The 17490-nt window shown below is 48.8% G+C and overlaps 1 protein-coding gene across 9 annotated transcripts in view; it reads left to right on the top strand.

Moving 5' to 3' along the window:
- Positions 1-17490, top strand: part of Synj2 (synaptojanin 2) — a 97528-nt gene that overhangs the window by 25520 nt on the left and 54518 nt on the right. For all 9 annotated transcript variants that reach the window (XM_029471526.2, XM_029471528.2, XM_029471525.2 and 6 more), the window contains exons 2-3: positions 8074-8160; positions 15635-15905. In XM_029471526.2, coding sequence (XP_029327386.1) covers positions 8074-8160; positions 15635-15905 — 358 coding nt within the window. The remainder of the gene's footprint in view (positions 1-8073; positions 8161-15634; positions 15906-17490) is intronic.

The raw sequence follows: 17490 nt of genomic DNA, 5'->3' as shown, positions 1-17490 counted from the left end.
TTGAGGACAGGTGAGTGAGCCTAGGTCATTAGGGCTGCCAGGGCCCAGATTCTGACCCTGAGAACTGAGGTAGCTGGGGACCACATGCTAACCCTAAGTAAGTACATGTGAGATAGCTTATACCTTATTGGGAGTTGTTGTAGGAAAGTGACTCTGTAGGGCTGATCAGATCAGACCAGGACCTTGATGTGGGGTGTGCCAGTGTCAAGGTAGCTCTTGAAAAATGGAGGAAAGAACCAGGGGAGGAGAAAAGAGTGATCTGGGAAGACAATGGCAGAAGTTGGTCCTGGCGCTGCTGGTGCTGCTGCTGGGCTCAAGACAGGGAGGAGCTGAGAGCTAAGAAAAGCCCCAAGACTGCCTCCACAAGCCTCCAGGAGGAGGCATCCTGCAGAGCCTTCATTTTTGTAGTGACTCCCACTGTGGGACGCAGATCTTCAGCTTTGCAAAGTCATTTTAAGCCACTACTACGGTCACGTGATAGAGCTGTATTGGAGGGCATAAAGGATGGATGGGAATAAAGATCCAAGTCTGGGTTCTGGTCTTCCTGATAAACTAGGCCACCTCTCCTCTTTGCAGCAATCACAGAGACCAGAGATGAGCCATAGTGAGAAGTGGGATGTGCTCAGAGTTAAACATCTGTCATTTGTAGAGACAGTGAACACCACCAAGCAGGGGACGGTGAGATAAGCAGCAGTAATCCCTGTGGGAATAATTTGCTCAGCTGTGTCTAAGCACAGGCAGCCTTCTCTGGGTGTCCTATTTTGCTCCCCCGCCCCCATCACAAAGTCAGGTGGCCCATTTGACCCAGGACAGAGACTTTGGAGAAAACTTTTTTTAAAAAACGATTTATTTATTCATTTAATGTATATGAGTACACTGTCGCTGTCATCAAACACACCAGAAGAGGGCATCGGATCCCATTACAGGCGGTTGTGAACCACCATGTGGTTGCTGGGATTTCAATTCAGGACCTCTGGAAGAGCGGTTAGTGTTCTTAACTGCTGAGCCATCTCTCAGTCCTGGAGAAAACTTTTTAAACAAGCATGATTGGGTCTGCAGAGAGCAGGCCATAACCCAACTCCAGAGACTTTTTTTTTTAAATTAGAGTAGAACAGCATAATTTTTTTTTAAATATTACCAATATCCAGGCAGGAGGTACAATAAAGAAACTGCCAACATGGCCTTTCTGTTATCGGGGGAAGGTTTTCATTGTCAATAAGAGATAGAACATACCCAGTGGCATCTAAAATTTCCTAGAGGAGAGAGAGAGAGAGAGAGAGAGAGAGAGAGAGAGAGAGAGAGAGAGAGAGAGAATCCTGAAGGCCTGAAGGCCAGCATGAGCAGGCACCACAGGTAGCCACAGGTCCTTTCTGCCAAAGGCAAGGGCACCTCCTTTTGTGGGGACAGAAGTTCCATTTCACAAGTTCCTGGGGGATGGTGGCTTTTATCTAATCACCAGAAATCCTCCTATAGCCCAGTGTGAGCTCATTTCTGGATATATGGATTGCCTGTGAGACCTAACAGGAGATAGACTCAATAAAGTCAGATTGGGAAGAAAACAAAGAGGTGCAGTGACTCTCAAGTCCATGAGCCTCACATTTCAACAGAGGGTAAGAGGTTTGTATAACTATGCAGTCCTGGTCAGGGTGTGGTCCCACTGTCTTAGTCAGGCTTTCTATTCCTGCACAAACATCATGACCAAGATGCAAGTTGGGGAGGAAAGGGTTTATCCATTTTACTCTTCCACACTGCTGTTCATCACCCAAGGAAGTCAGGACTGGAACTCAAGCAGGTCAGGGAGCAGGAGCTGATGCAGAGGCCATGGAGGGATGTTCCTTACTGGCTTGCTTCCCCTGGCTTGCTCAGCTTGCTTTCTTATAGAACCAAGACTACCAGCCCAGAGATGGCACCACCCACAAGGGGCCTCTCCCCCTTGATCACTAATTGAGGAAATGCCTTACAGCTGGATCTCATGGAGGCATTTTCTCAACGGAAGCTCCTTTCTCTGTGATAACTCCAGCTTGTGTCAAGTTGACACAAAACCAGCCAGTACAAGCGCATTTCCAAGCCATCATAAATGGTGTCCTGACCTATCCTGTCGGTTTTCAAAACTGTGAGATAATTTCTTCCTGAGAGGTAAATTCCTCCTCTGGCTGACACAGGCTTTCTCCTTCCCCTCCTTCCACAGCTTGAGATTCCTGATGTCTTAGGGTTTCTGTTGCTGTGAAGAGGCATCATACTACAAGCGATTCTTATAAAGAAAACCATTTAATTGAATTGGGGCGGGCTTGCAGATCAAAAGTTTAGTCTATCATCATCGTGGCGGGAAGCATGGCAGCACACAGGCAGACACGGTGCTGGAGAAGGAGCAGAGAGAATTCTACATCTTGATCTGCAGGCAGCAGGCTAAGACTGTGAGCCACTAAGCCTGGCTTGAGACCTACCTCAAAGCTCACCTCCAGCGACACACTTCCTCCACCAAGACCACACCTCCTAACAGTGCCACTCCCTATGGGGCTGTTTTCTTTCAAACCATCACACCTGGGGACGTTCCAATTCCTTGGGGAGCATGACTTCAGTAGTCTGGCAGCAGAAGGGAAGGGCATATTTCTCTCCAGGATACCTTCACTCTTGCTAAAACCGTGTGATGCCACTTTGCCTGACTGCCAGGGTTGAGTCAGGTGATGTAAAGGGTGGTGTGCCTCTGGTTTCCTAGGCTGAGACCCTAATTTTACAAATACCTTACTTGCTGCAAGAAGACACCCCCCCCCCAATGCCAGCAGAGTCTACTTAGCTGTAGGATCCATGATTGTCTTGTCAGGGGGGGCCTACAATTTCCTTATATACAACTGAGGCTATTTTGTTCAATCCCTAAAAATAAATGCCCAGTCAAGAGATTAATTCATTGAGCTGATTCTTAACCTTTGTGAGATCAAAGGTTTCGTTGTGAGACCTCCTTGAGAGTCTGTTGAAAACTGTGGCTCCTACTCATAAATATTCACATACAATTTACATACAATTTCAGCTATTGTATAGCTTCCCACAGCTATCCCTTGAAGTCACTGTGGCTGCCAGGGACATCCCCTGCCAGCCCAGGCTGGGAGCCATGATGGTAATAAATGCCACACAGTAGCTGACTGGCTGTTTTTCCACCAGGACCCTTCTGGGCTTTGCCAAGCTCTGGCACCAGGCTCAATGGCTCTTCATTGTTTGCACAGTGCACACGCACAGATCGGCCCAGCTCTCTGAGTGTGTTGTAGCTCTGAGGTCAGTGCGTCTCTTTTGAGGTCACTGATGCACAGGGCAGAGTCACTGGCACGTTTTGATCAGCCATTGCACATCTTCCCAGCAAATGTCTTCTTGTCTGATACTGAGAGCAAGGGGCCTTATGAAGACCGCTGTAGGTACACTTTGTAGGCGATTTCACATTGTTATTTTACACCTATTTTTACATATTTCTTATGTGTATGGGTGTTTTGTGTGTGTGTGTGTGTGTGTGTGTGTGTGTGTGTGTATGCGCCACATGCAAGGATGGTAGAAGAGCCATTGGGTCCTCACGAACAAGAGTTACAGGCAGTTGTAAGGTGCCATGTGGGTGCGGGGGAATAGGACCTATGTCCTTGGGAAGAGCAACAGTGTTCTTAACTGCCAAGCCATGTATCCAGCTTAAGTAGTGTTAACTTTGTGTATCTGTGTGGGGGATTCCATGTGGAAGTCAGAGGACAGCCTGTAGACAGGTTCTCTTCTTCTACCATGTAGTTTACAGGGCTTGAACTCACATCGTCAGGTTTGGTGGCAATTGCCTTTAACCACTGAGTCATCTGGCTGACCCTCGATTTCACACAAGGACCATTTCATATGTCATGGCCCTTGGGGGACTGGAGAAATGGTTTAGCATTTCTGACTGTAGCCATCCTGGTGTCCTAAAGGGCACAGCCACAGATAATGAACTGGATATGAGGGAGGGAAAATAAAGGGACACAGAAGTCCTGACTGAGAACTTCAGTGTATCTGAGAAACCCCCAAGACATGGTGTTAATTTTTTAGCAGACACCGCCAATAAGGATGTTAAAGCAGCAGACTGTACTTAGTAGGCCCAGCCTATCTGTAGCTTTGAGTTTTGTTGTGGGGAACCTGAAGGGGAAATCACCGAGAGGCCTGAATAAGTCAAGGTAGACGGCACCTTTACTTAGCACAAGCAGGGCTATCCTAGGCAAAGCAGCTACAGCCTCCAATCTGTTTGAGTTTTAAAAGCAAAACCCACAATGTGATGTGTGTAGAAAGGCAGCTGGGGACATCTGCAACAGGCAAGTGTTTATAGAAGGGGAGAGATAGCAGTTAGTTGGACAGGCAGTTCTCATAAACTTGAGGTCAGGGACACATTGTATAGGAATTTATGGCTGGTCCAGACACCAGTTTACTTTAGGCATTTATGGCTATATGACCAGTTTGACTGGGGTAGCTTTAGCACTTAAAGTATTCTTAGGAATACTTTCATGAGATAGCACAGCTGTAGTTCAGAAGCGTGCTACTCTCCTCCCTAAATCTAAATAATCCACCGCATAAACACCATGTTACATTTTAATTTACAAAGATAATTCCTTGTAAAGACGTTTTATTATGTTATTTTGTACGTGTGTATACATATATACATGACTCTGCATGTGTGTACGTGTGTGTGTGTGTGTGTATGTGAGATCAACTTCCTGGAATTATTTTGCTCCTTCTACCATATGGGGACCAGGGATCGAACTCAGATCATTGGGCTTGGTGGTATGTGCCCCTAACTGCTGAGCTATCTCACATAAGCTAATTCTTTAAGATGAGAAATTAGTAATCTGGCTTGTATTTTGATTCTTAATTTTTAAGCTTTACTTACAGTTTACACTTTGTGTAATCTTCAAACCTGGCTATAAATTACAGTCTGACTTGTAATATGACTCACAAGCAACAGAAATCATGTATCTAGCTTTCATGAAGACACCTAAATGTAACTGTCCGTCCTGAGAAGCCCTGGCCTCTGTCTTGGTGGAGTGTGTTCTGTCTTTTCCCTGAGAAATTCTCTCTCTAATGCTGTATTAAGGCCTGTGTTCTCCCTTAGCCTCACCTAATAAACTTTGCTTCAAACTTACCTCTCCTCAGGCTTAGTCAAGGATCTGGCTTTGTCGGAGAGGATGCCTCAGGGGAGATCTCGGGCTATTGGAAGTTTTGGACTGAGTCTCCCCACATCTGATACAGCTAAGGATATTATTGGTGTTTTAGCCATGTTGACAGCCAGCCTTCATTTTGAAGTGGCCCCCTGCCTCTCTATCCTGCCTGCAGAGATGCAGGGTCTGTCTCTGACCTCACTGACAGCTCCAGATGTATATCCCACCAACCAATAGCCCTGGAACCCTTTTGTCTTATCTGGTAGGGATCACAGATTCTGCCAAGGGAACTGGTGGCTTCCCACTGCCTCTCAGGGCCACTAGAGAAAGCACAGTGGGCAGGTGGCTCTGGGATGGGAACGGGTCCTCTGTTTCTAACCTGTAAGGACATGGAGTCTCATGGATGGATGCGTTCATTAGAGGAACAGTTGAGAGGGATAGAAAGTCCAGTCTGTTCTGGATCTTTTGAACTGTGGCGTCAGGATGCGTCAACTAAAGCTAGGCTCAGAACTTGTGGCCGACTGGATGACTTCTTCAAAGGACATGAAGCCATGATGGTCAGATTGTCCGAAGCTTGTCTGTACTCAGGCTGGTGTACAGACCCACCCCTCCCCCCACCTCCCCCCTTTCCAACCCCCACTCTCCCACCCTCCCATGCTTCATTCTGGGATCTCCGTTCTTTCTGGAGACTTCTGACCGCTGGGAGGACACACAGTAGTCATTTCTCTCCCCACCTCGGCCATGATGCAGACACAGATTCAGCCAGCCCCCACCTCTGCCTCTCAGGGGAGGCCTGGAGCTCTTGGACAAGAAAACGCCATCTTTATTTTCATCCTTTGTAACCAACAGCCAGCATTGCCCTAACAACTAGACCAGTTTGTTCCCCGCCTGCATCTGTCACTGAGAGAAGTGACAATCACTTCTACCTCACAGGAAGTCTTGAACAGCACGTGTCCCCCTTATTTAAAATTAAGCGGCTAGTAGGCCCCCTGCTGGGTTTTGCTTACTTGGCAATCTTATCACTGTTATTTTTGGCTTTCTTTTTTTGAGACAGGCTGATCTTGGGCACCTGGCCCTGAGGCCCAGCTTGCCACAGCCCCTGGGCGCTAGGGTTTCAGATGTGGGTCTCCACTCCCAGTTCAGATTTTGTTATTTAAGACCATGTGTGCTAATAGGGCCGATGGGACGGCTCAGCAGGTAAAGGCACCGGCTCTAAACCTGACTACCAGAGTTCAATCCCCAGGACCTACTTGAAGGATGGAGAGAAACACTCTTGTAAATTATCCTATGATTTCTACATATGTCCTGTGGCATGTAGCCCCTACGCATACAAGTAAATATAAAATAAGTTTTTAAAAAATATACTGTCGGTAAGACTTATATATTGCTACATTATAACATACATACATACGTGTGTGTGTGTGTGTGTGTGTGATGCTGGGGCTCAAACCCAGGGCCTTGTACCTGTAAGGCAAGCACAGAAGACCCTAGAATATTTTGCTAACCATGGGCTGGAGAGACGGGTGAGCAGTTAAGAGCACATGCTGCTCTTATAGTGACAGTTCCTAGCAGTTCCCAGCAGTTCCCAGCAGTTCCCAGCACCCACATGGTGGCTCACAACCATCCATAACTTCAGTTCCAGGGGATCCAGTGTTCTCTCTGACCTCCTCTGGCAACACACACACACACACATATACATACATACATACAAGACATACACAATAAAAAAGAAACCTACAATTTTTTTCAATACTTTAATACCTAGAATCCAGTAAAATTGGTGTTCTCTGTCATCTTAGTTTGCTGTTGATTTTTATACCAGCTTTATGGACATGTAATTCACATTCCACATAATTGATCTCAGAAATTATATAGTTCCATGTTTCTTTTAAGCATTTTAGTATTTACAGGGTTGTCTTAACCATCATCACAATCTAATTTTAAAGTATTTTGGCCCCCATTAAAAGAGACCCTATTAAGGCTCGCTCCTTCATCCACTCTCAGCCCCCGCCAACCAGGAATCTGCTCTCTACCTCTCTGCGTTCACCTGCTCACCAGGTGTACAGTTAGCCTATACACCTGGCCTATTTGTGAGCTCTTTTTTTTTTCCCCTAGTGTAGTGTTGTCACTAGGATTAGGGTTTGCATTTTGTTTTCAGTGCAGTGGTCTACAAAGTGAGTTCCAGGACAGCCAGGGCTACAGAGAAACCCTGTCTTGAAAAACCAAAAAAAAGAAAAAAAAAAAAAAAGAAAAAGAAAAAAGAAAGAAAGATTATGAGAGAAGCCCAGGTGCTGCCTACGGCATCCCAGCAAGCTTTCCGATGCACCTTCCTTCCCTCTTGCTCAGCACTAAGCCAGGCTGGGCCTTTGCTTAGGCAGTAACATTGTTGCTAGTCAACCAGTAAGTAAGGTCCGCAGCTTGCAGGGGTGCCCATTTGTCTCCACCCTGAGTCACTCAACCCCTGTGCTCTGATGGCCCCTAGTAAAAGTGTCCTGAGGATCTCCCAGATAGGTGCTCCTGTGGCTGACACCTAGGAAGAAAATCCTCGCTTGTGGGTTATGAGACCTCACCCTGTTCCAGTGTGTGCATGCAAGGAAGAGTGATGTAACAGGCCAGACCCAAAGTGCCTCAGCACCGCTAGGGCTCCCTGCACCTTCTCCAGCTACCCCACCCCCACTCCGTACCCAGGAAGCTTCCAGCATTTCCAGAGAACCAGCGTTCCGTGGGAAGGTCTAAATCCTTGCATCGCTGTGATTCTTGGATCCTAAAACCCAGACACATGGTGTCTGTGGGCCGAGCTATTGTCTGCGTTTCCTTTTTCGCGTGGGTGTGAGCCAGATTGGCAAGCACAGTGTGAATGAACCAGCATGAACATGAACGGAGCCACTCGTTTGCTGATGTCTCTCTGATGTGTTTTCCCCCCCAGCTCCGGAAGAGAAGGAAGTCATTAAAGGACTGTATAGCAAGCTGACGGATGCCTATGGCTGCCTCGGGGAGCTGAGGTTACAATCCGGTGAGTAACCATGGCTCGGCAGTCTGGCCTCCACGCCCACTGTGGGCAGTCCCTGGTGTTAGCCTGGGCAGCCCATCCAGCTAGATAGTCTAGTCTGTGTTAGCCACTTTCATTTCTGAAGATGTCGCTCTGTATTTTTCAGCCTGTTTCTCTATGGGGAGGAGAGGGTGTGGGCAGGAACTTGATAGTTGCCAGTCTGGGCAGAGAAGGGCATGACTTTCAGCCTTGGGTGCCAGGAAGTTTACCTGTGTTGCTGCTTTCCCAACCTAAGTTTTTCCGAGGTGGTCGGGGCTTCTTCTATGGTGACGTGTGTGGTTTTCAGGCATCTGCCACCGTCTTAGGTTTGCCCGGTAGGTAGACCTGGACCAGGGCTTAAACCATTACCTGAAGCAGCATCACTGGACATCCCAGGTGTATCAGAGAGGAAGGGCGGGCCTGGGGGTTGGTGGCCAGGAGAGAGAGAAAAGCTGTGACACTCTGTGTGGGAGTGAGAGAGAGAAGGGAACTGTATCCAAATGGGTCTGACGACAGGAGGGAACACACAGGAAGAAGTAGGCAGCTCTGCTTGCCCTGAGCCAGTGGCGGCCACCTCTGCAAGAGCTCTGCAGCCACCTTCTGCTTCCTCCCAGTGAGGAGAGCCTGCTTTAGGTCAGTCCCACCTATCATGAAAGGCCAGGTTGTGGAGTCCACTGGCCTTTCCAGCCAAGGCCAGGGCACAGGTCACATTCCTGATGGGAAGGAACGGCTGGGAAATTTCCAACTTCAGGCCTTGGGGGCTTTTCCTGAACTGGGCAGGTAAAACTTCTGTGCAGCCCAGAGCCTCTGTTTGGACAAGGTTTCAGGGCTGGCCAAACAGCCTTGATACGCTTGCCAATACTTTCCTGGGCCATTTCTGTGGCGACATGGTTTTTTCCCTACTAGATACGATGATTACAGCCCTCATTTCCAAATCGGAAATGTTTAGGAAAAACATTTGGTATTCACATGACAGAATGGACTTACTCGGTGCGGATGTTGTGCCAAAAAGACTAGACACGGGTTAACATGTTCCATCTTTAGCACTAGCCCATGTGGTAACCACTGACTCCCTGTTTACAAGAAAAGGAGAAAGGAAACAGGCTCAGAGATTCTCCAAACTTACGGGGAAGAGGTCAGCTGGGATGCAGAATAAACCAACCCAGCCGCCTGCACATGGTTTGCCCTTTTCGTGGGGATGTGATCAGATAAGGGTGTGGGCTGGGCTTTCCCTCTGTGGAATCTCTCTGAGGTAATCGACCCAGGGAGCCCTGATCTTCCTCTGTGAGGGCTGTGAGGAGAGCAGCTTACTCAGAGTGGTGACTCCGCACCACCTGTGGTGGTTTGAGGCTTTCTGTTTCTCTGTTCCCCAAGGAGGGAGGCTTGATTGACATCCTGCTTGCACTTGGAAGGGAAGGCCTGGAAGCTGTCCCACCCCTTGGTAGTCCCCTTTCCTCTAGTGTAACACCCTAGCACTTGGCATGGCTCAAAGTCGGATCTTAAAGGCACAGTTGTCAATTGTTTTTGAAAGGCAAGTAGATGATGGATTTATCCGTGGTAGGAACTTGGATCCCCAGAACCATGGTGACTGACACTACTTCAGGTTGTTTTCAGGTGGGACCTGGATCTTACACATGTGCCCTGCGGCATCACAGCTATCACGGGCATCTTGTTGTTAGGGGGTTGGTGTCCTACAACAGGAAAAGTGATAGTTGATACCTTCAGTATCTCACAGGACGGGATTTTCCTGAGCTGTGAGCTGAGGTCGGATACTGGGCTTGTTTCGTGTAGGAGGAGAAATGACCCAGAGAGTCTGAGTGAGCTGAGTTATCTGTGGGGTCCACAATAGAACAGGGAGTGGCGTCCCAAAGCTGACTCCAAGAGTCCCCTACAGAGCTGCCTTTAAGGCTCTCTGACCCTGGGGAGGAAGTTCGGTTTTGAGTATGTTAGGACTGCCTGGGCTCTTGTCAGCATGTTCTGAAAAGCGAGGTGCTGTCTGAAATGCGGGTGGGTTGGCCATTAAAGCCAAGTCTTTCCAACCCATCCTCTTCCGATATGTTCAGGAAGTGCTGGTTCAACCCCACATTGCTTACCCCCCCCACCCCCACCCTGTCTCCTGGACCTGTAGCTCTGAGCTGTCTCCCTCTGTGACCCCCACCCTATCTCCTGGACCTGTAACTCCGAGCTATCTCCCTCTGTGACCCCCACCCTGTCTCCTGGACCTGTAGCTCTGTATCTCCCTCTGTGCTTTTCATCCTTGAGTGTTTTGGGAGGTTCCCTATGGGGTGTGGCTTCTGTTGCTTTCCCCTTGGGCTTTCAATTCAGAGTTAAAGTTCAGTCCTTTCAAAGAAGAACAGGCATTTGTGTTAGAAAACATAATAGGCTCCAGGAAAGCCCAGCCTCAGCTCCTGCCGCAGGAAGGGGCAGGAGCCCATGATTTGCTAAGAGCTGACTGCTTATACACAATACAAGGCATAGTCCTGAATACAGCAGGCAAAAAGAGCCCACCCCAGTGGGACCAGGGGCTCAGTTCCTCCTTGACCTGAACTCTCCAGACCTTCCTGTTCCCTCCAAGGGAAGACTCAACCCCCAGTCTGGAATGAACTGTGCCTCCTGGACTTTTACAGTGCACACAGCCTGTGTGCCAGGCTTGCCAGGTCCCCGGCTCCCCCATACAACCTTCAGAGTTCTGCATGAAGGAGTGAACATGGTAGCTGTGAAATCTGTGGGAGCTCCTCATACTCACGGAGGCTGGTCATGTGATAGGGTGTGCCCTGGGCACGGTGGCCATCCTGACACTGTCCTCATACCCCTCCGCGGCATCCTAAGAAACTCTGCTGTTCCCGTCCCCTGTCTCTGCCACAGCTGGAGTGTAAATGGGGCTTTGAGAAGACAAAGGCCAGGCTGGTGGCTTCAGTGGCTGTTTCCTCAAATAGTCACTATACGGGCAGAGGTCACTTGAGAAGGAGATTTGTCTGGGGAGGGCTGTCTGAGTCACTAGCCTTCTGAGATGCAGGGCATTCCACGTTCTGTAGCAAGTCTTAAAATGGACTGGCCATTGTCAGTCTTTGACTAATTTATTTTAATACTCATACCCAGGAGTGTGTTGGCAAATACTTGGCATCCAGCTATGGGAGTAGGGACTCTGATATATAGTGTCTGCCAATTTCTTCTGGGTAAATATGCTAGCCAAGGCTCGTTTCCGGTTCCCCCGTGGTGTTGGATGGCACTGCACACACGGACTCTCAGGGGCTGAGGGCCTGGCCATAGTGCAGTACTGTGTGTTCTGCTTCTGTGCTATGCACACAGAAGGGAAGAGGAACTAAAGACCACAGTACAGGGGCACACCGCATTTAGATCTGAGCCTATTAGCAGGGAAAGATTCGAACTCTACTAAGTCCCCGGTGGCTTCCACTGGGAGGGCCAGAGAAGGTAAGGAACTTGCCTGAGTCCCCCAACAAGCCATGGGAGGAACATAGAATCCATAGCCCCAGCTAAGATTGAGCTTTAACCTTGCTGTAAGATCCCCACTGGCTTCAGACCCCTGGATTTAGCCTACATTGACCACTCCTGAGATCTCACTGAACCTAGATGACTTCTCTTTGCTTCTTGGTATTAGAGAATTGCTCTTCTTGGAAGAAAAGCCCAGGTTCTACAGTCAAGGTAAGCCTCAGGAGAGGCCTCACAGGTCTGAGGCAGGTGCATCCCTCTGATCTTGCTTTGACCCACGATGTGTACCTCTGTGGCGTTGCTAGCCCAGACCAAACTGAGAGGTGAGCAGGAGTCAGAGACCTCCACCAGCTTACTGCTGGGCTCAACGTTATACCTTTCCTTAAAATCTACACCATATGGAATAAAACTAAGGGCCAATGAACAGGGCTGGGCAGGAGGGAACCAGGGTGGTGGGACCAGTCAGGCTCACTGGTGAACAGGACTAGATGAGGCCTTCCAGGAGACACTATGGCCCAGCATGGATTCCAGAGCTTCATGCTCTTCTGTGGCCACAGATGTGCACAGACTTGTGGGCTCCTATGAAGACCACTCCCAGATCTCAGCTCTTTGCAGTAGCGGTTGGGTTTAGGAATGTGACTACCCCAGGTCTCACCTCCAGTCACCCTTCTTCGTTTTGTAAGTCACTTTTCTCACCCAGAATATGACCATGCTGTCCCCACTCTGGGGGTGATGAACTAACTCCAGGGTGCCAAACAACGGCATACCTCAAAGCCTTGCTGTCAGTATTATTGAAGCCAGCCATGTCAGTGGCTCAGTACAACTTGTTTCTAAGTCACCAACTTAGTTTTTAAGTTCACCAAACTGAAGAACTTAATTGGATATCGTCTCTGTGCATTAATAGTAATTTTGCTGATAAATCACTTAAATTCCTTTCTAGCTCCAACTCTGGATCTTGAAGAATTGAGTGACAGTTCTAAAATTAAACTTTCTATTCCCAGCTATTTATTTATCAACACAGGCAGTATTGTACTGTGTTTACATCCCTAAAAATGGAGACCAGAGAGACCAGAGAGCTAGCTCAATGATTAAAAGTGCATCCTGCTCTTCTAGGGGATCCAAGTTCCGTTTCCAGAACCCACATTGGATGGCTTACAACTGGCTGTAATTCTGATTTCAGGGGATCTGACACCTCTGGCATCTGAGGATACACACACACACACACACACACACACACACACACACACACACATACACACATACACTAAACCTTCATTATAATTAGAAATGGTGCAGTCTACTGTCCTTCCATCAATTAATATTTAGCATCTTGTTATAAAATGGCTTCACATTTTATGTTAAAGGGTTGCTTACCGAAATGTTTTGTTTCCTTCAAACTGTTTACGCGTTTTGCAGTCTGACACTACAGATAACTGCAGCGATAAATCGGAACCAGGTTATGAGACTGGCTGCTAACTTCAGCATCGTATAAGAGGGAGATCCATGGAGATCTCAGGGCATGGATGTGCTGTGATAGGGCTAGAACCTGGGGGTGAGGGGGTTATTGTAGCATTAAAAAAAAAACACTCTGTTTTTAAAAAAATTTATTTACATTTCAAGTGTTATCCCCTTACTGGGAAACACCCCCCCCCCTGCTCCTGGAAACTCCCTTTCCCATCTCCCCTCCCTCTGCTTCTATGAGGGTGTTCCTTCACCCACCCACCTAGACTGGGGCATCTATCGAGCCTTCATAGGACCAAGAACCTCTCCTGCCATTGATGGCTGACAAGGCCATCCTCTGCTACATATGCAGCTGGAGCCATGTGTACTTCTTGGTTGATGGCTTAGTCCCTGGGAGCTCTGGGGGGGTATGGTTGGTTGATATTGTTGTTTTTCCTAAGGGTTTGCAAACCCCTTCAGCTCCTTCAGTCCTTTCTCTAACTCCTCCATTGGGGACGCCACACTAAGTGCAGTGGTTGGATGGTAGCGGTTGGCTGCGAGCATCCAACTCTATATTTGTAAGGCTTTGGCAGAGCCTTTCAGGAGACAGCTATATCGGGCTCCTTTCAGCAAGCATTTCTTAGCATCCACAGTAGTGTTGGAATTTGGTGAGGTTTTTTTTTTTATTTAACTTTTTAAAGGTATCTGTGAAGTCTTCAAAACAGCTGGCGATAGCACAAGGATAATCCACCAGCTGTTTAAATCTTTTTGCTCAAAGCAACAAAAAAAAGAGTCCAACAGCTGCCAATTAGAGTCAGATTGCCCATCCCCTACTGCCCTTACCTATTTATAGGAAAATAAATGCCAGGAGACAGAAGCATGGCAGAAAACATCACTTTGGCCAGTGAGAGGCCATTGGCCATTTGGAATAAACCTTGCTGGGACATATCCCTTAGGCCTCAGCAGGGTGAGGAGAAGATCCTGATAGATCCACACCCATCCCAGGGGATGCTGGGAAGCTTTGGATACTGCATCCTGGAAGAACAGGACCAGCTTTTTGGAGGAGGTGCTGCCCATGGACCTGAGCAGGGGGAAGGAGAACTCATTTACCCAGTGAGGGAAGGAGAACTCACTGTATCCTAGAATGTAGAAGGACCCAAAGCTCTTCCTTCCACCCTGCCAGAAAAGAGAGCCGAGGCTGGGAAGTCAGTTGGAAGGAGCCCTATGTTGGGCAGATGGTAGCGGAATCTTTATCCAAGTGGGAGGACATCTCCCATAAAACTAGAGCGGGTGTAAGAATGTGTGGGACAGCCGGGCGTGGTGGCACAGACCTTTAATCCCAGCACACGGGAGGCAGAGGCAGGTGGATTTCTGAGTTTGAGGCCAGCCTGGTACAAAGTGAGTTCCAGGACAGCCAGGGCTATACAGAGAAACCCTGTCTCCAAAAACAAACAAACAAACAAAAAAATGTGTGGGACATTGAGGAGCAGCAGAACACAGCCCTGGAGAGCAGCTGCCTGGGAGCAGTCCTCATATGGGGTGGGGATACAATATGGGGTATGGCACCCAGTAGAAAGAGCCTTCACTTCTGTCCTGGGGCTCAGACGGAGCCACAGAGGGATCTGAGCAGGGATGTCTGATATCAGCCGTGTTTGAGAAGGCTGTGCCTGCTATAGCTCTGAGGGAGCCCAGGTGAGGGGTGGGTGTGGAGGGAGCCAAGGAGGATGGAGGGCACGTATTTGGAAGAGGATTGTGGTCAGGAAGGGAAGAAGGCTAAAAGGCTTGTGCTGGCAGTCTAGAAGGTAGATGGCTGGAACCCTTAGCTTTTCCTTTCATCCTGTCAGGATGGAGTTGAGGCTGAGAGGTGAACTAGGAAAGGAGAGAGCTGGGGGGTTGGGGGAGGGGTAGCAAAGCCTTCACATCAGAACCACCTTAGGGTCTATTAGAGCACAGCCTATTTTTCTGGGCTGAGGAAGACGGGTGTGGCTCTGGTGCTCCTGCTTGGGGTACAGGCTGGGTAGTTGAGCAGACTACCCTAGGCCTAGGGGGCAGGAGTTAGGAAGGCTCTCCCTTGAATGAGTCATATGCAGATATTTGCACTAAACCAATAGAATTGGTTGAATTAGGGAAGGCTGAAAGAAGCTGAGGAGAAGGGCGATCCTGTAAGAGGACCAGCAGTCTCAATTATTCTGGACCCCTGACATCTCTCAAACACCAAACACAGCATACACCAGCTGATATGAGGCCCCCAACACACATATAGCAGAGGTCTGCTGGATCTGTGTTCATTCAGGGTTGATGCACCTAACCCTCAAGGGACTGGAGGCCCCAGGGAGTGTAGAGGTCAGGACAGAGGGTGGGGATATCTACATGGAGACAGGGGATAAGGGAGCAGGTACAGGATGTGGAACAGTTGGAGGGTGGATTAGGGAGGGAATAAAATATGGAATGTAAATTAATTAATTAATTAATTTTAAAAGGCCCTCCCGTTAGGGTCGGGTGTAATTCTGGGATGCAGTCTGCTCAGGTTCCATAATTCTTCATCTTTTCTGTCTGATGTCCCTTCTAGGTGGCGTCCCCTTGAGCTTTCTGGTGTTGGTGACAGGCTGCATGTCAGTGGGCAGAATTCCAGATGCAGAGATCTACAAAATCACTGCCACTGAGTTGTACCCCCTGCAGGAAGAGGCCAAGGAAGAGGACCGCCTGCTCGCCTTAAAGAAAATCCTGAGCTCAGGGGTGTTCTATTTCGCATGGCCCAATGATGGCGCCTGCTTCGATCTGACCATCAGGGCTCAGAAACAGGGTGATGACGGCTCTGAATGGGGGACCTCTTTCTTCTGGTAAGACTGGGGTCACAGAGGGCAGATTCTGGGCAACACCTGAGCTGTTGCCTTGCATCTTGCTCAGGGTTCTGGGTCAGCTGTGGCATGGCATTGAGAACCACACTTGCATTCTGTAAAGTGAGGGAAGACATTTAACCCAGCATCCCCACCCTGTGGGCTTAGCTCTAGGAATGTATTCATGTGGTCCCAGGCAGGTCTAGAAAAGAAACTGTTCCCTGAGTAGAGTGTTGGGGCTTCACCTGCTCAGGCCCCTAGAGTGATGCTCTCCCTCGGACTCTCTGGGCATGAAAGATACAGGCAGAATCAATGTGATGGGGATCCTGCTGCTGTATCCCAGCAACGCCTGTCTTTTAAGGCTTTGGTCCAAGAAGTTCCCTGTGGAGCCACATCAGTTTCCCAGGCAGACACAGACACAGACACACACACACACACACACACACACAGACATGGAGGCTTGTTTCTGCCCTTCCTTGGTACCTGCCTAGCTGCAATTGTCTGCAGGAACCAGTAAAGGTTCCCGTGGTAGGATAAGGGTCCTTTCTGTAGGGCTTCAGCTCCCTGTTCTAAATTTATCACTTCTGTTGATACATAAACCCTCATTACATTCATCCCTAGCCCCTGCCTTAACATTCTCCTGGGTCCTCTTCAGTTTATGTAGTTAGGTTTTGGACACTGAAATCCCTGTTGCGATGCATGCTCTAATAGAGCAGGTGGGCACAGGCTCTGAGACTCCTGCATTTCTAACCAACTGCCCAGGTGGGCTGCAGACCAACAGTTAGCTGAAGATGCCTGGTGCTTGCTGGACTTTCTGCAATATCTGATTATTCTCTGGGGACCAGCATGTGTCTTAGCTTTGTCACACAACCTCCTGAAGCTGTGGCGCCAGGCTAGGAAGGTCTTAGGCAGGGTTCAGAAGCAACTTGAAAGGGGGATGCTTGTGAACACAAGAGAGGGTGTGGCATTCTGTGGAAGCAGTAAGCCCTGCCACACCAGCTCGTTTATAACTGCTCTCCCATTGACTGCAGAAGATGGGAGGTAACTCACGGTCAGGAAGAGAAAGAGGTGGAGCAGGAGCAGAGAGGGCTTGGAGGAGGGGAGGGCCCATTATATCCCTTGTGAAATGGATACTAGACTAGGTTTGGATTTGGGAAGAGGAAGTTATCTATGGAATGCGCCAGGCGGGTAGGTACCCACCCAAGGGTCCCTGTTTGAGACCCATGAAACGGACCACCTCTGAGTCAACAGGCAGTGTGGCCACAGCCAGATTACCCAACCCATTGTACTGTGCTGAGGTCTGGAAGCCATGGCAGGAGGCAGAGGGGGTCCACGGAGGATGTAGCTGGTGAGAAAGAGGACAGATTCAGGGTCATCCTTCCTCAGTGGCTGTCACTTCGTGTTCTGGGAGCCTGGCAGGAAGCACAAAGCTGTTATCCCTTATAGATTTGAATCTCTTTTTCCTGGATCTGAATTGCCCTTCCCGGAGTACCTTAAGTAAATCGATCAGAGCTGTCTGGTCGGCAGAGGCTCCTCCCATGGCCCCAATGGCATAGTGGCATGACCAGCAGAGCATTTAATGTATGTT

This window comes from Mus caroli, unplaced genomic scaffold (genome assembly GCF_978045245.1).
Source record: "Mus caroli unplaced genomic scaffold, Mus_caroli_1 scaffold_18, whole genome shotgun sequence".
In the NCBI taxonomy this organism is placed as follows: Eukaryota; Metazoa; Chordata; class Mammalia; order Rodentia; family Muridae; genus Mus; species Mus caroli.
Note: the sequence above shows the minus strand (reverse complement) of the source record. Positions and strands in the feature narration are given on the sequence as shown.